This window comes from Strix aluco, chromosome 3 (assembly GCF_031877795.1).
Source record: "Strix aluco isolate bStrAlu1 chromosome 3, bStrAlu1.hap1, whole genome shotgun sequence".
NCBI classification, from domain to species: domain Eukaryota; kingdom Metazoa; phylum Chordata; class Aves; order Strigiformes; family Strigidae; genus Strix; species Strix aluco.
The window spans coordinates 67,280,336-67,305,642 of NC_133933.1; the positions used below are offsets into that span (position 1 = coordinate 67,280,336).

General features: G+C 42.0%; 1 protein-coding gene across 1 annotated transcript in view; it reads left to right on the forward strand.

Moving 5' to 3' along the window:
- Nucleotides 1-1,682: 1,682 nt before the first annotated feature.
- IFNGR1 (interferon gamma receptor 1) overlaps nucleotides 1,683-25,307 on the forward strand; it is a 29,657-nt gene continuing 6,032 nt past the window's right edge. Inside the window, exons 1-6 of the mRNA XM_074818981.1 lie at nucleotides 1,683-1,845; nucleotides 13,696-13,810; nucleotides 14,220-14,392; nucleotides 15,847-16,007; nucleotides 16,691-16,868; nucleotides 19,209-19,324. Coding sequence (XP_074675082.1) covers nucleotides 1,758-1,845; nucleotides 13,696-13,810; nucleotides 14,220-14,392; nucleotides 15,847-16,007; nucleotides 16,691-16,868; nucleotides 19,209-19,324 — 831 coding nt within the window. The 5' untranslated portion in view covers nucleotides 1,683-1,757. The remainder of the gene's footprint in view (nucleotides 1,846-13,695; nucleotides 13,811-14,219; nucleotides 14,393-15,846; nucleotides 16,008-16,690; nucleotides 16,869-19,208; nucleotides 19,325-25,307) is intronic.

Here is a 25,307-nt window from a genome sequence, read left to right on the forward strand (position 1 = left end):
CCTTGATATGACCGTCAGAATACCTAACCTCTACCCAGAGCAAGTGATTCCTTGTTCTCACTTACTTTTGTGTAAAATGTCATTTCAATCATAGAATCATAGAATCATTTATGTTGGAAAAGACCTTTAAGATCATCGAGTCTTACCGTTAACATAACACTACCGAGTCCACCACTAAACCACGTCCCTAAGCACCACATCTGCACTTCTTTTAAATACCTCCATGGATGGTGACTCAACCACTTCCCTGGGCAGCCTGTTCCAGTGCTTGACAACCTTAAATTTTTCCCAATATCCAATCTAAACCTTCCCTGGTGCAGTTTGAGGCCATTTTCTCTCGTCATATTGTTATGCGATAGAAATGCCTTATGTGTTAGAAAATATCATGCAACCATGCCACCATTCAGGAAGTTAAAATCCACATGCCAGTGAGTGGCCAATATTTCAATCCAAACAGTTAAGCACTCATTGGTTGTGAAGTTTGTTAGTGCACTTGCACTAAGAACAAAGCCCAGTGTGTGAGCGTAGTGTTGCTACATAACGTGAGCATAGTTTTACAATCCATTTTCTTCAGCCTTACTGCAGCTGGGAGGAGATGCTGGTGCTCTAACCTGCACTGACCCTACACCCCACTGCACCACTCCATCACCTGTGGGGACACCATCATTTCTGAAGCCATACCAGCGGGGCCTTTTCTTCAGCAGCAGTGCTGGCTTGCAATCTCCCCTCTCCTTGCTGCTCTTTCCCTCCCATGCAGCCAATTGTGCGCTCTCCACAGTTTTTCAAATGCAGATGGCAAGAAAAGCAATTCCTCCACACCTCCAGAAAGTGCACCAAAATTTGGAGTAGGAAATAAATGCGAGGGAGCAGGAAGTTAACTTTTTCCAAGAGGAGTGTGAGAAAGCGGAAGCATAGTGACTCCAGCCAGCAGCTCCGTTTCCTCCTTTCTGACTCTTTGACAGTCTGAGAAGAAGCGTATGTCTCAAGGATAGCTCAAGCTGCCTCCATTTTAGGTCTAGAAAAAGTGTTATTTGCAGAATCTCTGACAGGAGCTTAAAAAGCTGCTACATCCTCCTTACAGCTGGGGGCCCATGTAGCAGGTTTCTTCTGTATCCTCCTCATCTGGCCCAGGGTGGTCTTGATGTTAAATGGTTAAGGTGCAGAATTATCTGGCATCTGGACCCTGGGTGGGAGACATAGAAACAGGAAGGCGGAAAAACTGCAATCACCATCTTGCTTGGCAGCGCTTAGCTTGATTTTTTAAAGTCATAGGTCATTTGCAGGAAAGAATAAAATCTCTCAGCATAAATTAGGATCCCTCTATGTGTATGAATTCAAAGGAGAGTTTCTGAAAAGTTTTTTAAGAAAGGGCGAGAGAGCGTAAATGCCGACGCAAGGAGGCGGCAGGTGCTTTTTCAGCAGCTGGAGTTGACCAGTATGACACAGTATCGACACTTAAAACACAGAACTAACAAAGCCGGGGCATCGCAGCGGCTGACACCACCCGGCTCTGTGGCTCCGGCCTCCTCCCCTGCCCTGCCGGCGTCTCCCGGCCCGTCGCGGTAGGCCTGGCGGCCGGGAAGCCCAGGGCCGCCGCTGTCCGGCAGTGCCTCTCCGCCCCGCCCCTTCCCGGCCGTTACCCTCAGGGGAGCGCAGCGCGCAGGCGCCGAGCCGAGCCGAGCCGAGCGGAGGGAGCGAGCGAGCGAGCACGCACGAGCTGGGGCGGCCCCTGCTCGCGCCCCCAGCTGCCGCGCGCCATGCGGGTGCCGCTGGCCCTCCTGGCGCTCGCGGCGCTGGTGTTGGCCCGCCGGAGCGCGGCCTCCCGCCGGGAGCGGTCGCCCGCAGGTAACGGGACGGGACGGGACGGGGCGGGGCGGCCAGGGCAGGCCGGCCGGCCGTCCGTCCGTCCGGCGGGCAGCACGGGGCCCCGGAGGGGGGCAGGCCGGCCGGCCGTCCGTCCGGCGGGCAGCACGGGGCCCCGGAGGGGGGCGGCCGGCCTGGAGTTGGCGGCGCTGCCGGTGCCCCACCCTGCCCGGGAGTCGTGTGTGACCGAGCGTCGCTGGGGCCGCGGCGGGGCCCGCGGTCCTGCTGCCGCCCTCCGCGGGCGCAGGGAGCCGGAGGGGAAGCGGCGGGGCCCGCTTGGCACACTGAGAGCGAGCAGCCGGGCGGCGGCGAGGGAACCGAGTCCCGCTTTGTTCAGCTTCACCGCCACCCCGCCGCAGCCGCTCCCGGGGACGGTGCCGCCTAGTCCCGCCGGGGTGGGTGAGCCGGTACCGGCCGAGCTCTCTCTTAGGTGCGAGATTAAGCTTTGCCGTGGAAGTGATCTGGGAACGTGCTGATCAGTGCTGGCAGCACAGCGCCGTCAGTGCCTCTGGAAACCTGTCTCTGCTGCCCAGTTATTGTTAGAGGCGTAACCCCTGACTGTCGCGCCAGTAATCAGTGGTTACGGTCCTTTACGGTAAGGTGGCAGATACCAGCCGTTATTTCAGGTGTTTGTGCATTGTGTCACGTAAAGGGAAAGCAGGGTGTGCGTCGAACTGTGCTTTATCAATGTATGTGTCGAAAAAAGCAGAGAAACTGGGAATTTCACAGCCAGGATGGGGAGTGCAAGACCGGGGAGTCCAAACAAGGCATCGGGATCATGGCCTTGACCGCAGGGCACCTTTCAGCCGAGCACTGATGGGGAGGAGCGGTGGCCTGCAGGCAAGAACTGTTTATCTCTGTTGGGCAGAGTTGTTGCAAGTAAATCATGAAAGAAATGTTCAATCTGGTTTACAGGTTTCACTTCAGACTGGAACAGCTCATTAAAACTGGAGTTTGCTGTCTGATGGCTCAGGTCAAAAGAGAACATGCATTTAATTTTTAAGAATATTGAGATCTGTATACAGAGTGTTGCATGTTATGCCCTTTGCATGCCCGTACATTAGATGAATGCAGCAGTACTCTCCTGAGCTTTATCTACAAAGCATGATCCATTTACCTAAAATGCCCCTTGCATTTGGTTGCAGAAATACCAATTACGTGCCCAGGTTCCTTGGATTCTGCCGCTGCATCATGTAGATTCACTGGGACTTCATGCAGTTTAGATCCATGCCCAGGTGGAGTGACTGAACTCAGTTGCCCCTCGGGATGAGTCACACTGCGTAGGACTTTGGAAAACTGCTTAGGTTTACCTGGCACAAACTAGGAGCAGTGAAAATGTTAATCTGCCTGCTGACTTGTCCCTTTACATCTTGAGTGTCTGTCCTGGTTTGAATTTGGCCAGCAGCCAAACACCACTCAACTGCTTGCTTACACTCCCCCTGCCCCGGAGATGGGGAAGAGAATTGGAAGGCTAAAGGGAGACTCATAGGTTGAGATAGAAAAACAGTTTAGTAATTGTAATAAAATAAAACAATAACAATAATACAAAGTACAAATGGGTGGTGCACAAATGTGACTGCTCACCACCTGCTGACTGATACCCAGCCCATTCCTGGCATCGATCCCACAATCCTAATCCTGGAAGCGAGAGAGAACCTCCCTCCTTCCCAGCCACCCCTCCTTTATATACTGAGCATGGCATTGCGTGATATGGAATACTTCACTGGCCAATTTGGGTCCGGTGCACTGGCCTTGCTCCCTCACAGCTTGTTATACACGTACACACAGGCAGGACATGGGGAGTTTGGAGGGACCTTGGACTCTTGGCAACAACCATAACCGTGGGTGTATGATCAGCATTCTTATACCAAATCCCATACTGAATCCAAAACATAGCACTATTCTAGCTACTAAGAAGAAAAATTAACTCTGTCCCAGCCAAAACCAGGACACTATCCAGTTTGTTCAGCTTGGTGGCTGATTGCTAACCAGTAAACCTTGCAGGGAAACTCCTATTTTTCACATTTTAGCAGTAAGGTAGGTTGATATGTTAAATACTGTCTTTAGAGATCTGACTTTACCTGTTTTAAAGGCATGCTTTTATTGCTAATAGAATATGCTACTTTTACATTGCATTAAGCAATTTTAAGGTAAAGACACAATACCAGTAAATCACTTGTAAAACAAACCTGCCATAATCCAGCCTTGTCCAGCACAATGTTTATCTTGGCATAAGACTACAGAACAGTGCTGTGGTGGTGTTGATGTGGCAAGCTGCCTAGAAGCAAAAAGCTCATTCTTATGCATGTGAGTGCAGCAAACCCTCAGGTGAAAGGAGCAGAATATACTTCTGAGTTAAGTTTTGGAAACACAGGCATAGTTTTCTTGGTGACTTACACTCAGGTTGGCCACAGTCTCTATGTCCATACCCTTCAGAGACTTCATCATTTAAGCAAAAACATAGGTTTTTAACAATGAAGGGGATTCTCACAGATACTGCTGTGTATTAGCTGAATGAAAATGCTAGTTATATCTGTAATGGTGAACTAACACAGTGTCCTTCATTATTACATTGATGCAAGCAGACATGCTGGTTTACAGTGGAAGGATGAAAGTAGAAGGGGAATTTTGGAACATGTTTAGTGATACTTTCCTTTGAAATGATGCAGTGATTTTTTCTTAACTCTTAGTAGGACTTTAGTATGCCAGTAGTATAATACATATTTTAAGGCTGAGTGTGTAATGGGGAGACGCCTAGTCATGTTCATCTTCCGTTACAGAACACAATTTTCCTTAGAAAAGCCAGACAACTGAACAGTGGTTGTCTGAATAGCAAAACACCTCGTGTTTTCTACGTCTGGGTCCTTAATGTGTCTGCATTGATAGCTGGGCCCTTGTTGAAGGAAACTCTCAGTCTGCATTTAAGTATCCTGGAAGAGGAGGTCCCTGGTCAAGATTATAGTAGTAGATGATGATGATTTGGATACTGTAATAGCAGTTCAGGTGCTTCTTGTACATGGAAAGGCAGATTTCCAAGGACATGTGTGTACTTCATTTTTGTGTCTGACTTGCTGGTGTGTGTGATGGTCTTGGTGATCTTGATTCTTTTATGGTTCAGACTAGTGGCAGTCATAGCAGTTGTTGGTCCAGCTGCAAACAAGAACAAATTAGATGATAAAGTGCTGTATTTAGATATCATCTATTATAATGACTTCTCAGCTATAACAAAAGGGAAGAATAGTCATAAAATAGATAAAGCAATACTTAGTTTCTACTATTACAGCAGTTTTTAAAATGTGCTACTTACTGTGCTTTTTCTAAGATGGCGATCTAGGTTTGCCTTTCCTCTCAGTAGAGCATACCACCTTGTGGAGATTTTTATCATAAACAATGATTTTTAAAAGCTCCGTGGAACCGCATCAAACCTCTGAGTCCTGAGAAAATAAAAACCTGTTGTAAATAGAAGCTGTAAAAATGCACTAAACACTGTATGTAGTGTTTATTCTCGATTACTATGAAATCATTTAAGTTCATTTCACTAAATATTTAAAAAATTAATAGCTTTAAATTTTATGCCGGTTTTCATACTCCATTTCTAAATTAATGTGGTTATTAATTAATTTTTGAGTTTAAGATCTTTTGAGAACTTCTGGGAGAACCTTCTGCTTAGAATTGCTGTAACATGCTGTGGTGGTTTGACCTTGGCTAAATGCCAGGTACCCACCAAGTCGCTCTATCACTTCCCCCCCTTCCCCTTTTTTTTCTCAGCAGGGCAAAGAGGGGAAAGAAGATAAGATAGGAAAAAAAAACAACCAACCCTTGTGGGTAAAACAAAAGCAGTTTAATATAAGCAAAGCGAAGCAAAGGTCTGCGCGCGGAAGCAAAAAAAGAAAACAGATTTATTCTCTACTTCCCATGAACAGGCGATGTCGGGCCTTCTCAGGAAGCAGGGCTGCAATACGCGTAGTGGTTGCCTCAGAGGACCAAGGGTGACCCCACCCCCTTCCTCCTTTTTCCCAGCTTTATACTGAGCAGACGTCATATGGTATGGAATATCCCTTTGGTCAGTTCGGGTCAGCTGTCCTGGTTGTGTCCCCTCCCAAGATCTTGCCCACCCCATCCCACTGGGAGGGGAAATGTCAGAAAGAGCCTTGGTGCTGTGTAAGCACTACTCAGCAGTAGCCACACCACCAGTGTGCTATCAACACCCTGCCAGCTCCCAACATAAAACACAGCACCATGAGGGCTGCTACAGGGGAAAACCAATTCCGGCTCAGCCAGACCCAGTACACATGCACTAATTTAAGCTTGGTTTTAATAAATTTGTTAAGGAAACGCCATTAAGGTATGGGAGTGGCATTACAAGGGAAGTGTATGTCCTGGGTTTTCTTTTGGAGTGATAAATGAAAGCAGGTGAAGGCAAGCACATGCAAACCTTTCCATATACGCTCTGTGGCTGCTGCCGCTTAGAAGGCCAGGCAGGTAGCAGGAACAAGATTCTTCAGCATCTTGCTGCTTGGTGTTTGCCGGTCTGTCAAGCTCCCCACCAAAGCCTGCCTACAGGCAGTCTCTCCTCCAGCAGTCTGACAAGAGCAGGAACTGGCCTGCCAGAAGTGTGCAGTAGAGATGGATGCATGCTAACCCAGGTGTGCTGCCCTGAAGGGGAAGGTGTCAGTGAGAGAGCCCTCCTCCTCTGACAGTCATTCCCCATTTCTCCCCATGACACAGCTTGGTGCTCTTGCAGCCTGTGCTGAGCGCTGACCTCTTCTTGCTGAAATTCTGTCCTGCAGTTCGGGCAGTGCTCCTAGCTCCCTTCTAGCCCGCAGATGGCTGCATTCTGCCTTAATACAGGCCAGTTTTGTTGATTTGGAACAGATTGAAGTGAGGCTCTAAATGACTAAAGAGTATCATTCTAGAAGGAAATGATGCAGCTTTCAGAAACAGACTGAATTCTTTCCATGTGCTATTTTTCACCCTTAGCACAGACTTGCTGCTTTCTGAATCCATTTTCCAGGGTATTTGGCTGCCTTTTTGCCACCTTTTTTTCCTTTTTTTTTTTTTTTATGTTGTGTATTGCTGAATAAGCAATGCTGGTTCTGCAGAAGCGTTCTTAGGTAGTGCAGATTTATCTGATCTTTTTTTCCCTTGTCTTCTCTTTCAGTGGTGGTGAAGGCTAAGGAGAATCACTTCTTTACATTTGTGAAGTCACTAAAGCTGCTGCCCTTTCTGGGTGCAGTTAAAGTGAATATGAGCTCAGATGGAGCTCAGGAAGGCACACTGTTTTCCCAGTCAGAGGCCCAGAAGGGACTGATTTGTTAGCACTGTGTGTCTTTTAACACACTAAATGGCAAGTTATGCACTTGGTATGAATCCACAGCGAAGTTTAAACTGTTGTCCCTCTTGGCCTATTAAAATGGCTTAAAACTGTTTTCCTATGATGTATCACTTTGGAATTATAAGGGTTCATTTGTTTTTCATGGAAATCCAAAAAAGGAGCAGACTTTCAAAAGATTTTTTTTTACCTGTTTTTTCACAGTTTGTCTTCAAGCTTTCAGTTTGTGCTTTCAGTCTGGATTTCGGTGCCTGAATGGTGTTTGATAGGCATGTGCAACTTGAATGAACTCTGTGGTTCTTTAAGCAGCTGTTGTCTCAGATAGCTGGACCACAGAGTCTGCATTTGTGGACTCATCAGGCGCTCTTCTGTTACATGCGTTGTTGTACTTCCAGTTAAATTGCACTTCTGTGAACAGTGGTGATAAAAGCCTCTCTGTATACAGTAATATCTTGTGGCCTCTGCCAGAATAAGAGAAGGAACTTCGGTGTTGCACAAGATACAAACATCAATTTAAAGATTGTCTCATTTTTACGTCTCTGAAATGTCCTGTTTTCCAGTTCATTGATTCAATTTTTGCTGTTGGGCAACACATTGCTGAGGCTCAATGAAGAGGTGGGACACCTACATATATGAAAAAAATACTAAGTCCTTCTGTATATGCTTTAAAAATAGATTTTATTGGATATATGGCTGCTTCAAACTTGTATTTCATGAGTACTTTCCATAGGTAGTATTGTTCAGGAGCATTTATATAGTGAATAAGATAGTCTAGTTTCAAGCTAGTATAGAAATCTTTCTCGGTTTGCACATGTCTGACCCTGCTGAGATTTGTGAAAGATGTGCAGTGTGGTGATTTTTGACTTGGGGAACTGAATGTACAAAACAAGACAAGTTAGTCTTGTAGATCCAGGCAAGCGTTTTCTGGTTTGGTGGATGCTTTTGAAGCAGAACTACATCATAGATTTTGTACAACTAGTGGCTTAGTTCTATGAGGTATCTTCCTTAATCTTAGGACATGCAACTTAGGTACGCTTGTTCCTGTTACTTTGAGAAAAAAAAAAAAATCCAACCAAAAAACCCTTATTTCTCAGCAGCCTGCAACCAAGCAACAGATACTTGCAGTAGAACAAGTATCTTTTAGTGGCATTTGGTTTTTAATTTCCTCCCACGTGTTTCCTTCCTGTCCGCTATGCAGGTTTGCTGAAGACGTGAAAGTCTCCAAAACTTAAATACATTAGTTAAGATAATTGCACACTGAAAAGATATTTGATTATATGTATACACACACCCCACAGTAGTCACATCTGCTGAGGTCTTTGCCACCAATATGGCAGCAATAGTTAGTCTGGATTGTTTGTATATGAACAAGTAAATATTCACATTTCTCTCTGAGCTATGTGTGTTGGCTATAAACTGATGCAGGTGTGAGCTTGCTGGGATAAACTGTGCAGTTGCATTCCCACACCTGTTCTCTATTAAATGGTCAACTTCTAGGTCACCCTGTGATAGTGCTTGTGTTTGCTTTTATCCCTACTTTACTCCTACCTTTGCTTTCCAACATTCCAGTTCTTTATCCTCAAAATCCAGGCATGTTTAGTTTCTTTTGGTACTCTTAAAGAAATGTAAATCTGACTGGCCTACCTTTGCCATTTATTCCTTTATTTTCTGCACATAGAGCTGCTGTCTGAAGTTCCTCTTATGTTGTTCCACAGTGCACATACACAATTCAATTTCTGTATTCCTGTGGAAAAAAATGTTCTTGCTGTTGTCTCTGCCTTACTGTCAGCCAGTATTGCTGTCTTACAACTCAAGGTGAACAGAGCTAACTGTAGATGGAAATCCCTACATTTGAACTGGAGGCAAACTAGAATTTGAGTGTCCTATGTCATGCATCACAACATGATTTGCTGATCAATTTTCTTCTCACTTTTTCCACACTTAGGTTCTCACCGTTTGAATTTGCACTTTGAGTGTTGCTGCATTTACGTTTATTATAAATTAGGAGGAGTTTTATGTTTAAAGGTTACCATTGTGGCACTAGCCACTAGCATCTTCCTCCAGTTGTGCCTGCTGAACAACATAGTGTAACATATTTAAAAAATTAATGCTTCGTTATAGGTTAAGTAAAACAGTGTTCACATAAAGTATTATGGCATTTTAACTGGCAATATGCAGAAATAGCATCTATGAAGATTAGACATTAGCACTTTGAAAATCTGCCATGTTCTCTATGGTCTGTAGTCTTGATACTGGAGTGAAATGAGGCTGATGTCCCAAGGCCCTGTCTCTGCACTGACTGGAGGAGCAACCATTAGAAGTCAGATAGACAGCCTGAGAAAAGGGGCTGTGGGCTGGACAATGAAGACCATTTGATTGGTTGGAGATGGGCATGCAGGAGAGGTAGCAAACCTGAAGGGACTAGAATTACCTGACCAAGGCATTAAAAATACTTTCCATGGGTGATCACAAGCTGATCCATTCTCCATGCCTGTTTCGAGGGCCTTTGGTCTGAACTGTTGCACTGCTGAGCACTCACTTCTGCATCTTAAGCTGCCGTCACTTGTGGAAAGTTTCTGTGTCTTATTGCTAAATGACCTGAAGAGTAAGGTCCTTGGTCACTCAAATTGGTTAGGCAAGGTTTGCAGGTAGAGATAGTCTTCCATGAAAATAACCAGTGTAATTAAGGAAAGGAGATGAGCTGTTAGGCCATCTTTGGCTTTTAAGTAGAACCAGCAAAACTCAAAAATAAATACAAGCTGAGAACAATTTACATTTGACTTTACTACATATCCATTAGACCACTTGAGAGACAAGATGGTTGGTGCCTGTAGAGAATAAGGGCAGTGGTAGAGTAATAAGGTGTCAACCCTTAGAAAAAGAGGGGAATAATTCTTGCCCTGTGAAATATGGAAAGGTTAATGAGATGAGAGGAGGTGTGCTATAAATCTGTTTCTATACTGGCTTTTGTTTGTAAGTAGAGTTAAGAGTTTTAGCTTCTCAGCTCGTGCTGAAACATGTCCTTTATGTCTGTTGAGGATATGGAGTGAAAGATCAGAGAGGAAGCTAGTGTTTAAATTGATCACTGAAAGCAAAGTTGTTAAAAGTGGGGATGAAAAGGATGAGCTGGTGGTATGTGTAAACTTGTTCCTGTACGTGATCAAGGCCAATGTGTAGTCCCGTTGGAGATCTTGACATATTGGTGGTGATGTTGCTGGTGGCTGGTAAGGTGGTTTATATGGTGGTATAGTTTGTGAAGAAAATTGTCTTTTCTTGAGGAAAGCTTCTTTTCTGCTAGTTCCTTTATAGTCTCAGAGCTGGAGCATGTTAAAAATCATCTCTGGATGAAAGAGTGGAGAATTAGGTTGAGTAGTCTTTCATGGAGCTGTGGAGGAGTGACTTGGTAGATTCCTTTTAGTTCTATTTGGTCGCTCAGCATTCACAAGTACTTCAGAGTATTATGTTATTGTGCCTCTCCTTTCCGAGTGTATACTTGCGACCAGTGTTACTCCATCCCAGGTGTAGAATCTGGCATTTGGACTTGTTAAATCCACATTAATCATTGCCTGGTGCTCCAATCTATATAGATCCCTCTACAAGGCCTCTTGTGCTTTGAGAGAGTCAACAGCACCCCCAAGTTTAGTATCATTGGCAGAGTTGCTAATGGTGCATTCAACTCCTGCATCCAGATCATCGGTAAAATACTGAACAAAAGAGGCCCTAGAATTGAGCCCTGAGGAACACCACTGGTGACTGGTCACAACCCAGATGCAGCCCCATTCACTGCAACCCTTCGAGCCCTGCTGTTCAGCCACTTCTTCACCCAGAGCACCGGTACCTGCTGATCTCACAGTTGGACAATTTGTCCAGAAGAATGCTGTGAGGGACAGTATGAAAAGCCTTACTAAAATCTGGAAAAACTACATCCACTGCCTTCCCTTCATCCACTAAGTGGGTGACCTTATCGTAGAAGGATATTAAATTAGTTAAACAGGACTTCTCTTTGTGAACCCATGTTGACTATGCCTGATGATTGTATTGTTCTTTAAATGTCTTTCAGTAGCACCTCGTATGATCTTCTCCCTAATTTTTCCAGGTATTGAGGTTAGACTAACAGGTCTGTAGTTTCCTGGGTCTTCCCTCACACCCTTCTTGTAAATTGGAATAGTGCTGGCTAGCTTCCAGTCAGCCGGGACCTCCCCAGACCTTTGGTTTGTGATTGAGAGGAGTCCTACTATAACATCTGCTAGCTCCTTCAGTGCTCTGGGGTGAATCCCCTCAGATTGCATGGACTTGTGATCATTCAGCTGATACAGCTGGCCCCTTATTATTTCAGTGGCCACAAATGGTAAGTCACTGTTCCTGCACTTGGGGTCCTCTGACTCAGAGAACGAGACATCCCAAGATCTATCAGTATTGTTACAGCCTGAAAAAAAAAACAAAACACCCAACATTGAATGCCTCTGCTTTTTCTTCATCCTTATTAGTCAGGTGACCGTCTTCAACAAGTATTGGTCCAAGGTTTCTCTTAGACTTACTATTAACATACTTTAAAAAGCCCTTCTTGTTATTTGAAACAACACTGGCCACTTTAAACAATAGGTTCAGCTTTGGCCTTTTCTGTCTTCTCCCTGCAAGCTGTGTTTCTCTAATCTTCCTGCAAAGCCTGACCTTGCTTCCAGAGATCATACAATTTCTTTTTCTTCCTGAGCTCCACAAGAAGTTCCCTGTTCAGCCAAGCTGCCTGCTCCTGTGCTTCTAAAAGGTGGTTCTTAAAAGCTGACCAGCACTCATGGACCCCTAAGACCTCAAAAGCAGACTGCCAGACGACACTCCTAAGTAGCTTCCTGAGTAGCTTAGTTTGCTATTTTGAAGTCCGGGGTAGCAACTGTCTGTGTACAAAATAAAACAAAAATGTGCTGATGGGAGGAAGAATGAGGGGAGGAGAAAGCAAAGTGGTATGTAATCACATAACTAAAAGTCATGTAGCTTCTACTGGCAGTTCAAGTATATTCTAGGATTTTATTTTCCATTCCTTTGTTAAGCATAGTTTTATTTGTATTAGTACACAAAAGTAAAATTTTGCAAGACTTACACACTGTGCCTTAAAATGAAATATTTGGAGTAACATTTATGTGCTTTGACACCTCTTGTGTCAATTTGTCACCTTTTTTTTCTTGTGGTTGAGGTGATTGTGTTCCTTTTTTCCAATAACTGAAATACCACTTTTGTACATATTAAAACATAACTAAACCACAGCACCATTTGCAGAGTGATGTATGTTATGTGTATCAAATCTTCGTGGTTAATAGCATGTCTCAGCCTCTGTGTGTTACTTTCTGTAGAGTGTTATCTTTGTGGTCTTGTTTGCAAGATGTGAAAATTGTTTACTTTCTCTCAATATATCACAGAGTGAAGTTGGAGCACTTGCTTTGTGAACAGACAGTAGTCTAGAGCAGGTCAAATATGAGTTACCTGTCAACATTTCACAAAGGCTATATTAAGACAACATTAAGGATGCCATACCAGACATTGAGAAGCTAAGAAGTAACAGTTAAAATCGGTTGAGTGACCTTAATTTGTTCTTCTTCTGAATGCCATGTGACAGCCTTCAGTAGTAACAGGGTCATGTAATTTTCCTTCCCCTGCAGCTTCTCCCCTGATATCTCTGTCACTGTTGACGCTTGGAACAGAAGCTTGCTGTATGAGGAAACTACTGATGCTGCTTTTTAGTTTGCTTACTACATTATCTTTGATGATGTTTACTGAATGTACTTCAAATGCTTTCCTGTATATGGAACTACATTACAGCTTCAGTGTTCAAATTCCTTACAAACGTTAGTAGTTTATTATCACCACAGCTTTTTAAAAATGCTGCTCGAGTGGTAAAAATGGCATTGTTGGAAATTCATGTTGAATCCAGACTTTCCCCAGCAGGCCTGGTGTCTTTTGGCAAGGCTGAGTCAGGAGACAGTAGGATTCAGTAGGACTCCTGTGGAGCACAGACCATGATACTGCAGCTTTAGTATCCTCTCCCCGCTGCCACCCCCCTCAGCCCAATTCAGTTTCTGAAGAGCAATAGAAATTTACAGGAGCTGGGCTAATCTCTAACTTCACTAAATTCATGCTATCTGTCTTGCTGGTGTATCTTTGTAATACCAACATGGGTATAATCATCACAGCTTATGAAACCTGATATGGTCTATCTGATGGACTCTTTTTCAATGGGCAGGGGTTATATGAGATTCTGGGTTGTAAACAGAAAGAAAGCTGTCTGTGTAGGAGAGAAGAATAATCATCTTACAGGGCTCCTATGTGTTCATACTGGTGACAAACCCCCCCACCCCCCCATTTGGGGGGAAGTATTTGCGATTTTTATGTCTAATTTTTCCAGTCATTTCTAGCATCTTGCCTTTTCCAAATAATTTAGAAATATATTGAGCTGTTCTTATATTTGACTAGATCTGTTTATCAAAGTGCAATTGTTCTATTTCTTCTAGTGCCTTCACCAATGCAGATTGTAGTAACATCTGAAAATTTCAAAACTGTATTGCATTGGCAGTACCCACATATGTCTGAAACTCCTCATTTTATTGTGGAAATCAAACCTTACACGTAAGTTCTTACTCTTTTGTCATTTCCTGAACCTGATAGTCTCTAGAAGCATATAAAAGCAATCAGTCCATGGTAAATTCTTTTGTTTCTATGTTGTGAAGTCATGTAGGATGAAGGTTGCCTAAGTGTAAATTAAGGCAAAATCTGACAAATAACAGAATGGTTGAGGTTGGCAGGGACCTCTGGAGGTCATCTGTTCCAACCCCCCTGCTCAAGTTGGATCACCTAGAGCAGGTTGCCCAGGCCCATGTCCAGACTCCACAGCCACCCTGGGCAACTTGTGCCAGTGCTTAGTCACCCTCACAGATGTTTTGTCACAGGCAGTGTATCGTACAGTATCGTGCAATTGTATTAATTGTATTAATACTTTATATTAATTTGTATTAATTATTACTTATCTGTTTTACAGTTTAGGTTACTATAAGATCGTCTCAACCTGCGTGAATATTTCAACCCATTTTTGTGATCTCTCAAGGGAAATAAGTGACCCTTTTATCTCTCACTGGCTTCGAGTTAAAGCTGTTGTTGGGTCACAACAGTCTGAGTATGTTGAGACAAATGAGTTTATTTTGCAAAAGCATGGTAAGTTCCATCATAAACTAAACCCTGTAATTTTTTCCCAAAATTAAAAGTTAGTAATTATCCTTTTTGCTGTATTACTGTGTCTCATTTGGGAATATCAGAAAGTCAGGAGTCCAGGATGAAATGAAGCATGATGGTTTTCAGTAGGAACTTCTCTAGTTCTGCCTCTATAGGGACTTGTTAGCCCTGTCACTGTGGTATCTGAATGTTTTTTTCAAAACTTCTAAAGGCAAGAAAGCAATGCTGGTGGTGCACTCTGCATCCTTCCCATATCCTTGCCACTTTAGGGTAGGAAACTGCTGCTGGAAGCTGTGAACTTTTAGGCGTCATTGAAGTAGTATTCAGGTGGTTGGTGATGCCTTACTGGACACTATAATCTCATGTACTGACAGCTTTGAATGCCTAGATAGTATCTAGAAGCTATGGGAGTCCACTGTAGCTGGATAACTAACAGTTACTCATTCTTCATGTAAATCCTTTGCGCTGCTTCGGAAGAAATCACAGTTTTTCAGATCAGTATTGTAAAAGTAAATTGTGTGTCTAGACTCCAGGCCAGCCTGCCCAAAACAATGGGGCAGTCCCCAGCATTGCATGGACAGTGCAAAGCAGATACAACAGTGAGGAAAGACTGAGAGACTTCCTCTTGTACTTGCTTCATTCTCAATGTATAGCTTTCAGGCAGGACATTCTCCCTGAGTTGGGCTATGCTTTAGATAGAGCTGGATTTCTGCATTGCTGGAGCTGCATAAGTGGAGTCCCTCTTTGTTTTCTGCTATGATTCCCTCCCCACCCAGTACTCCCATGACTTGGAATCAGTGGCTGGTTTCTAGGCAAAGGGACAGAAGTCATGGTAATAATGCTCAGTTTGACAGTTTGCAGAAAATTGGTAGCCGTGTATGGAGGAGAGAAGAAATCATTTTCCCATTGAACAAGAAACTCATATGTTCAGACAGATCATTGGACACCAAAAATTCACATAGGCCATTGCGATGGCAAATCAGGCTTCCTAAGTACTGTTGCTCAAGATGAGATTTGTTTGGATTTTCAGATAGCCTTTGTTTCAGTACAGTATTGTTTTAGCTGAGTGTGATTTATGGTGGGATCTAGTCAGTAGTATTTTGTGTTCTGTTCTCGTTGACATATAGATGTTTACTTTGTTAGTTTCTCCTGTTGTCAGTGAGCTGAATTTTTATGGCCTTACAGGTATAGGAAAGTTCGATTGCTTAACAGTGAAATTCTGCAGAAACAATCTGTGTTTCCATTTTAGAAGCAGATTCATGAATATATCCAAAAGCCTCCATTACTTCTAAGTGTCACAGCTGTGTGATATTACCAGCATTGAAATAATCATGTAATTCTTCTCAAATTTCTGATGAATTTTGAAAAGATAAGTATAAATAGCATATTTTATATTAAAAGCTTTGACCTGATAGCAAAGGTGCAATGTGTTGCAGGAAAAATAGGACCACCAAAACTGAACCTCTCAAGGCATGGTGATGAAATCACAGTTGATATTTACCATCCTGCATTTCCATCTGTGGAGTCTCCTTCTTGGATCAGAAATGTTTATTCAGAGCTCATGTACACGGTGATGTTTTGGGATCGTAAAAATCCAGTAAGTCCTAGAATGAAAACTTCAAATTAAAAATACTTGTTTACCTTAAACTCATAAACAAGGGGTTTACTCCCATAACACAGAGCCAAGAAAACAGTTGAACATAGCATAAGACTACTGAAACCCTAAAATGTCAAGTGCATCACAGTGAGATACGTGACTGGAAGGTCTGGATTTTAATTGTCCAACTGGACATCTTATAACAAAAATGAGATTGTTGCATTAACTGTACACAAGCTAGTTACTTGATCCCATGCTGTTGTTTCTGCGTACATGCTATAACATTGATAACTTTACTTATGCCCCTTTCAGTTGTCTAGATAGACCTTTCATCTAATAAGATTACCTTTCAAGATACTGATACCACTTTATTTAGCAATCATGGAAGGTGAACCTGAGGAAAATGATAGTAGGTGTGTTTATTTACAGTTACTTTTTCATATGCATCCAATATAAGTTTTATAAGTGGATTAAAAATGCACATCAAGACTATGAACAGTATTTTAGCTGAAAGCACCATGGTCTAACAGCTGAAGTTCACACAGCTTTTGCAAGTCATATAGATGGTGTAGGAGCCACATCTAATAGTGTTTTAACATTTTTTTGAAGTGTTGGAAGGTACTATAATATTTCTATTGCTGGATTGAGTCAAACGATATAATGTTACTTTTGGGTTTTTTCAGAGTAAAGAAGAGTTCCCTGAAGACAACTGTACGGTGTATAAATGTAGCCTCAACATCCGAGTTCCAGCGGGAGGTTCCACTTACTGTGTTTTAGCAAAGGGAAGTTTGTATGGTGAACTGATGGTTGTTGCCCCATCAGAAGAAACCTGCATTCATATTCCTCTCAAGCAGACATTGGGTAAGAGGATTCTAAAACTTTAGTAATAACATATTGAGTCTGACCAGAGATCTGATCTAGCTAAGTATTTGAGCTCTGATACAGCCATGAGATGACTTAGATGCCCATCAGAGAATATGAGAAAAGGGAAAGCATGGTCATTCTTTTCCAAATGCATTTGCCCAGTTTTAAAGACCTTTTAAAGATCATATGTTATTTTCAAGTACCCTTGACTATTTTTTGGGTGCATTTCCTGCTTCATTGGTATTACAAAACCTGTTTCCATTGCACCTGATCATTGGTGTAAATAACAAATGACAAATGGATCATTCACCAAGTTATATGGTTTTCAGAAGCATTTTCTCTCTCCTAACAAATGGCTTTTTGCTCAGTCTTATCACTGAGGAAAATGTGTATAGACTTTCTTGAGTTCGAAGTAACTATGAAATTCTCATAAAATTGAGGTATTAATGTCTTTTTCTTAATTAAAGAGAACAGAGGCAGCTAGTGACCCAACTTTATATCTCTGATAACCTCTTATAAACTTTTTAATGTTACTTCATTATGGCTCAAAACTTCACTGGAGAAAAGAGATAAAATTGATAGAAGCTGTTGTGTTGTTTCTTTTACGCACAAGAACAGCAATATGATTGAGGGGGAGAACGTTAAGGAGAATCAGAATAGTGGAATCTTGCTAGTAATAGTTAAAATTTCTATGTTTTGGAAGATTTCACATTTTATTTTTATTGTACATAGACTATATGTAATTATTATGTCAGTTAATATGCTGTCACATGGAAATGTACAAATCTGTTCATCCCCGTCTGTCAGCTCTAAGAAGCAAAAAAACTAGCTACAAAATTCCTTTACCTCTATAAAAACATGATTATGTTTATATAAATTGAAAATCTTCTGTCATTCTAATTTTTATTTACTTGATATGATGCTTTATAAATTTAAGTTTTCTTGAGTGAAAAACAAATTCGCATGTTACAGCTAAGCGTTCTGAGCTGTAAGGAGGTGATTGGTGACAGCCAGCATGGCTTCACTAAGGGCAAATCATGCCTGGCAAATTTGGTGGCTTTCTACAATGCGGTTACAGTGTTGGTGGATAAGGGAAGAGCAACTATGTCATCTACCTGGACTTGTGCAAAGCATGTGACACTGTCCCACACAACCAACATCCTTGTCTAAATTGGAGAGACATGGATTTGACGGATGGACTGTTCAGTGTATAGGGAATTGGCTGGATGGTCGCACACAAAGAGTTGCAGTCAACAGCTCAATGTCCAAGTGGAGACCAGTGACAAGTGGCGTTCCTCGGGGGCCAATATTGGGACCAGCGCTGTTTAACATCTTTATTGGTGACATGGACAGTGGGATTGAGTGCACCCTCAGCGAGTTTGCCAATAACACCAAGTTGTGTGGTGTGGTCGACACACTGGAGGGAAGGGATGTGCCATCCAGAGGGACCTGGACAGACTTGAGAGGTGGGACCATGCAAACCTCATGAAGTTCAACAAGGCCAAGTGCAAGGTCCTGCACATGGGTCAGGGCAATCCCAAGCACAAATACAGGCTGGGTGGAGAATGGATTGAAAGCAGCCCTAAGGAGAAGAACTTGGGGGTGTTGGTTGACAAGAAGCTTAACGTGACCCAGCAATTTGTGTTTGTAGCCCAGAAAGCCATCCACATCCTGGGCTACATCAAAAGAAGTGTGACCAGCAAGTCAAGGGAAGTGATTCTGCCCCTCTACTCTGCTTTTGTGAGACCCCTCCCTGGAGTATAGCTCTAGGGACCCTGGTATAAGGAGACATGGAACTGTTGGAGCAAGTACAGAGGAGGGCCACGAAGATGATCGGGGGCTGGAGCACCTCCCCTGTGGGGACAGGCTGAGAGAGTTGGGGTTTGGTCTGGAGAAGAAAAGGCTCTGGGGAGACTTTATAGCAGCCATCCAGTACCTGAAGGGGACCTACAGGAAATCTGGGGAGGGACTTTTTACAAGGGCATGTAGTGGTAGGACAAGGGGTAATGGCTTTAAACTGGAAGAAGGTAGATTTAAATTGAATATAAGGAAGAAATTCTTCACTGTGAGGGTGGTGAGACACCAGAGAAGTGGTGGCTACCCCCTCCCTGGAAGTGTTCAAGGCCAGGTTGTTCGGGGCTTTGGAGCAACCTGATCTAGTGGAAGGTGTTTCTGCCCCTGGCAATGGGGTTGGAACTAGTTGATCTTTAAGGTCCCTTCCAACCCAAACCATTCTATGTTTCTATGATTCTGTTACAGTTTCTGAAGTTATTCTAAATGATACAGCAGTTGTTTATTTTTCCAAACTCCCTAACAGATCTTGCTCTAACTTCTTAGGCACAGAGTATATCGTCATTCCGTGTGGTGTTATTCTGAGCCTGGGTCTAATATTGGCAGTATGTTGTGGCTGCAAGAAACTAAGGGAGAAGAACATAAAACTGCCTAAGTCTTTGGTAAGTTCAGACTTCTTATCTGCATCAGATTTTTAATATCCAACTGGGTAACTTTTATAACATCTTTATGTCTGTCTCATTTTTTTTTTACCATGATCTTATAGATGTTTAGTATTTATATGAGTCTAATATTCTGACAACCTCTGCAACCAGATGCCTTGTATTTGTTTTAGGGCTAGACTTCAGTCTCTTTTTAATTGAAATATCAGTAGTTGGTCTAGTTTGAGAACTTGGTTCTTAAAAACTCAGTATGTGTATACACAGACAGTTTTTTATTCATTCTAGTAGCAGAGACGCAGAACTACAGAATCACTGAGGTTAGAAGAGACTTTTTGAGATTGTCTAGTCCAACCCTTTTGTTCCAGCAGGGTCAGCAAAAGCAGGTTGCCCAGGATTTTGTCCAGTTGGATTTTGAATACCTCTAAGGAAGGAGATGCCACAATTGCTGTGGGCAACGTGTCCCAGTGTTTAACCACCCTCACAGTAAAAATTTTCTTACATTCAGATAAAATTCCATGTGTGCGTAGGGGAGTTGTCTCACCAACAACACACACCTAACTCGTGTAGCATACTGATAATATAGGATACAGTAATACATATTAATCAAGTTCTCATACATAAACATGATAATCCCTGTAACTCATTTTCTTACTCCCACCTCTTTCTGGTCATGCGCACTTGAGTCCTGAAATGAGTCGGGGGGCTGCTTTTGTGACTACCACAGACTACTGATCTAAAAGAAAGACCCTCCAATGTCCTTGACTCAAGGACTTTGGCTCACATTGTGATTTTAACATGCTTTGAGGCCCTTTCACAATGCAACTTCTAAAACACCTGGTCTACAGGGCAATAAATCGTCCTGACTGAACAGTCTAACAATGGTACCTTGTCTAGCAGCATAACTGGTTGTATGGTTACTTTAAACTAAATACAATATCTCTATGACTACTTAAAACATTACACCACTATCTATTATAAAAAACGATATTCCTGTGAAATTCCATTTGATTAGTCCTAATCATTCCTTATCAAAATTACCAAAAAGTCATCAACTCAAATAACAAATCAGTAACAATGAGACTAGTTCAGAGATAGTCATTCACAGTGTAGACTCTAAAAAATAAGATGAGAGAAACCTGTCTGATGGAATCTGCAGCTAGACCTCAATATCAAAACACACAGGCCTGTGGAAAAAGTGAGACACTGGAGACTTTTTTTTATCTTCACACCAGTATGTAACTGTCTGAATACATAACATTATGTCCTACATAGACACACAGTAATTCTTGTGAAGACCATTCATTATAGCAAAAGGTAGCTCATGCAGAGTGACAGTGGTATGCTCAATGGATCCATAGTTATTCTGGCTTCCCAGTACTACTGTGGATATCACATCTAAGGCATTTGGAAGAAGAATATTGTACAGATACAATTTGTGCTCCTTAACTCCTGTGAGCTTCCTGTTGCATGCTCCAAATTCACGCTTCAGCTCATCTTGTAGAAACTCATTTGTGTGACCCTATTCTCAATTTACTGGGCTACATGTTATCTTGTGATTCCTAGGTTCCAGTATACCACAGTCTGGTTCACATTCCACATCACGCTTTGTTGCTAAGGAGCTGAATGAAACCTAAAACTATTTATAAAAAGAATGTTACCGGCGTGGTCAAGCACTGAGACAAGTTCCCCAGGGAGGTGGTCACGGCCCCAAGCCTGTCAGTGTTAAGGAAGCATTTGGACCATGCTCTTAAGATGTATGGTTTAACTTCTAGGCTGACCCTGAGTAGAGTCGAGAGTTGGACTCAGTGATCCTCATGGGTCTATTCCAACTCGGGATATTATGTGATTCTGTCCCTTTCCATTGAAGTCTCTAGTGGGAAACATAAGTTGCAGAGCTCATAAGGATAGTTTCAGTACAGATGATGTGAATAATTAATAAGTTATGATTAATGATTAGTTATTTTTATGATCTTTTAAAGTAATGACTAAAAATGTAAATTATTAATATGAATAATAAGTTTAATGATATGGAGTTATCTCTGTAGACTTTTTGGAGCTGAGAGCCTGTCACTGACCTTTGAACATGTACTAGACATTTCTTTCCATACAGTTTATGACCACTGTGCTTTACCTGAGCTTGTCTGAAAATGGAACATTTAGGGAGATATTTTCATCTGTTACAAGGCTAGGTAAGGTGTCCTACCTTAGGATTATTGCCTTCTAGTGATCTGCTTCCTGGTGGCTCTAAGTAGATGCCATCATCAGAGTGACTTTTAGCAAGTTGGAGTTCTCCAACAGAAAGCGAAGTAAGAGTAACCATCAAGCAGCTGCCTGCTTAATGTGAGAATCTCACATACCCAAAGAAAAGAAAAAATTGCATTGCTGTTTGGATCTTGAGAAATTTTATATTCTCTTTTCTGTGCTGTTTGTGACTCCCAAGAATGTCAGTCATGTACAGGTCCTACTTCCACAGTGCACCTGTCTTTCAGTATGGGCATTGAATGATTGCCTTCATGAGAGAAAGTGTTTGTTTAAATGTTTTAAATATTCTGATTCCTAGTAGGATCCTACCAGGAATATGCGTCTAGTGAAATGGAACAGATTCCTTTACAAGATTTCATCTTGCTAGTCTTCTGCTGGATCACGGGAACCTGATGTTTCAGCAGTCTAGCTGTAGTTAGAGCAGTTAATTTTCTTTAATTTATCTCACAAAAAGTGTTTAAAGAGGCCATTTCCTTTCACCCACTGTCTTCAGTCATTCCAGTTTGTCCTGTGCGTGATTTGTCTTGTACTAGATTTTTGCTGTAAGATTTGTGATAATGGCTTATCCACTTTAAAAGGAGCCTGGCCTTGATTTACTGATATGCTGTGGGCATTTTCCTCTGCTTTAACTTCACTTTTTTTCAGTGCCTCTTACCTTTAAATGGTGGCAAATATTTTAGTGGATGGAAAACACCCACTCTATAAGAAAGACTCATTGAAAAGCATCAGTTTTCACTTTTAGCTCATACTTAAGTCATCCTTTTCTGCTGTCTGATGGTGCTTTTTCTGAGCCTGACAGGAACGACAAGGCTGTGTTCTCTCACTATATTTGTAGAACACTTACAGATATTCATGGAACAATTTTCTTTGTGACTCTGCCTTTTTTGGTTATACAACATATATTTTTGATTTGGAGAAACTGTAATTGTTCTTGTAAATTTTGACTGATACTTGCCACAAGTAATTGTCATTTTAAAAGAGAGAAGCTGCTTCATTAGCTTTTGGGAAGATGGTTTTTTCCTCTGAGCATCTGTAGGGCAGTAGCATAGTCTCCTACTTATACACTTACATAGCATTAATTTGTTGTGAAACCATGCAAAGGCAATGCAGATTTTGTCAAGGTCCTAACAAGATTTGAAATGGACTTCTCAAACTCTCGTCCAGAAGATGTGTCCTTCAAAATTTGTAGGTGGACAAGTCCTTAGAAAAGAAAGTTAAGAAAAAAACTGTTGACTACCTTAACTGTTATATGTTATTTATATATGTGATTACTTTAACTGGGATATGTTATTTATATGTCTCCTTGACACTGGCTTCTACCAGTCTCCACCCTAGTCTGTTGAGACAGTGAACGATCTGAAAGCTCAGGTGCTGTCATTAGAGACAGGAAGATATCTGAGCACCTGCATGTGCCAGGAAATACTGCTGACATCCAGCTTAAGCTCCCTGGCTGTCAGTTTGCTAGTGTTAGATAATGTGCACGAAAGGAAAATATTAACTTACGTACGGTAAATACTTTTCATCAAATAGCAACCATATCTTATTTATCCTTGTTACTTGAGATGCTTTGAATGGCATTCCAGTTAGTGTAGTAAGCTGTGATTCTTTGAAGGTAGAAATAACTGCATGAATTGCTAAATTATCTTGTAGTCATGATTCAGTGACTCTTAAAGAACCTTTGATACCAGGAAACTCATGAGAGTTTTTGATTCTGATGGCTTCCTCCTTTCATGGATGGGAAGAGTAGTGTCTTTGCACCATCTTGCTTTGTTCAGAAACTCACCAAGAAAAAAGAGGTTTCCTTTTTGAGAACAAAATTCTTGAATGTACTTGTATAGACAGTACTTTTTTCAACCTCAAGGGTCTATCTCTAAGCATTGCCAACTGGCACTGTGAAATGCAGAACCAGTGTAGAGTACAAGGTGTTCCCTTAACACATTTTAGGACTATGATTTTTAGAGCCATGTGAAAATCCTAAAAAGATGGATTTTTGGTTTTAACATTAGTAGAGCATTTACTGCTATGGGAAGAGATAGGAAGCTGTAAATGCAGCTTTTAGCCTTAGTTTCTATAGTATTTTGTTTCAGTTCACGTTCCTCAAGTATTCCAGTTTACACAGAGGTTTATCTTCTCTTGTCACTTACTGTGTGACTATTGGAGTTAGATTTTTGCTACCCCCAAAAAAACTACAGATGCTGGTCCGTTCAAAGTCAGTATCAGTATAGCATCAGTATCCAATTTTTTTCCATGTATCTGTATAAACAGGTTTTCAAAGGGTACTTTAATTCTACCAGCTGTTCATAACACTTTAGTATCTATGCATTATTGATTGTATTCTGGTTTCTGCAACTATCTTTTAAGCATCTGCTTCTTACAAATGGGTGTTTTCCTTACCATGGAAATTACTCTGAGTATTCTTTATGTAGTATTCTGACTATTTCTGCATAACAGAAAGTGAGCACCCAGAGAGAATGATGGCTGAATGGCAGCTGGGTTGTAGTGTGGTATATTCTCAGTGTCAGGAGCAACCTTAATGCTCTTTTTACTAGTTTTCCAGTGGCAGCCCTTGATTCCCAAGGGGATCACCTCAATTTAGTGGCACTAACACAACTGTTTGTAAAACTCAGATTACAAATAACTGCTCTCCAGGGAGTGTTTGTTTGCTTTGTGGTGGTGTTTGTTGTTTGGTTTTGGTTTTTTAAACTCCAGTAGTTTCATTGATCCAGCATAAACCACAGTACTATCAACAGATACCAGGGCAACTGAGAGGAAAGGTATGAGTCTGAAGTAAGAGATGAAGGCAAGTTCCAATGAAGTCAGCACACTGTAAAGGTATGAATGTAGAGATACGGCCTCACAACCGTCTGATCAAGGAAGATTCTTGAAAAGCACAGTCAGATTTGATCATCTGGTTTTGATGCCGCTCTTGGTTCTTACACTAATACAGACTGGGAAGTTCTTTTTACCTTCTTGTAGCTTTTAAACAGTATTATTTTTTGCCTCCATTTCTCCTCTTACCTCATCCCCTTCTTCCAAATTTGCTTCAACCTGTACTTTCAGTCAGGTTATTTCTTTACAAAGTGCCTGTCCTGGTTTCAGCTGGAATAGAGTTAATTTTCTTCCTGGTAGCTGGTACAGTGCCGTGTTTTGGATTCAGTGTGAGAATAATGTTGATAACACACTGATGTTTTAGTTGTGGCTAAGTAGTGCTTTCAGTTTCCCATGCTCTGCCAGCAAGCAGGTACACAGGAAGCTGGGAAGGAGAGTGGGCAGGAGAGCTGACCCGAACTAGCCAAAGGGATATTCCATACCGTAGGATGTCATGCTCAGTATATAAACTGGGGGGAGCTGGCTGGGGAGGGGGGATCGCTGATAGGGCATCGGTCAGTGGGTGGTGACCCACTGTGCATCACTTGTCTTTTCTTGGGTTTTATTTTCTCTCTCTTTTATGATACTCCTTTTCATTACAATTGTTATTATTTTATTTTGTTATTAAACAATTCTTATCTCCACCCATGAGTTTTGTGGGGTTTTTTTATTCTCTTCCCCATCCCAGTGGGAGGGAGGAGTGAGCAAGCAGCTGCAGGGTGCTTAGTTGCTGACTGGGGTTAAACCACAACAGTATCTCAAAAAACCGGGATTGTGTACAATTATCTTATCTGTAGTACTTGATAATCTGTGATACACACATACAGTAAATTATGATATTTGGAAAAGGACA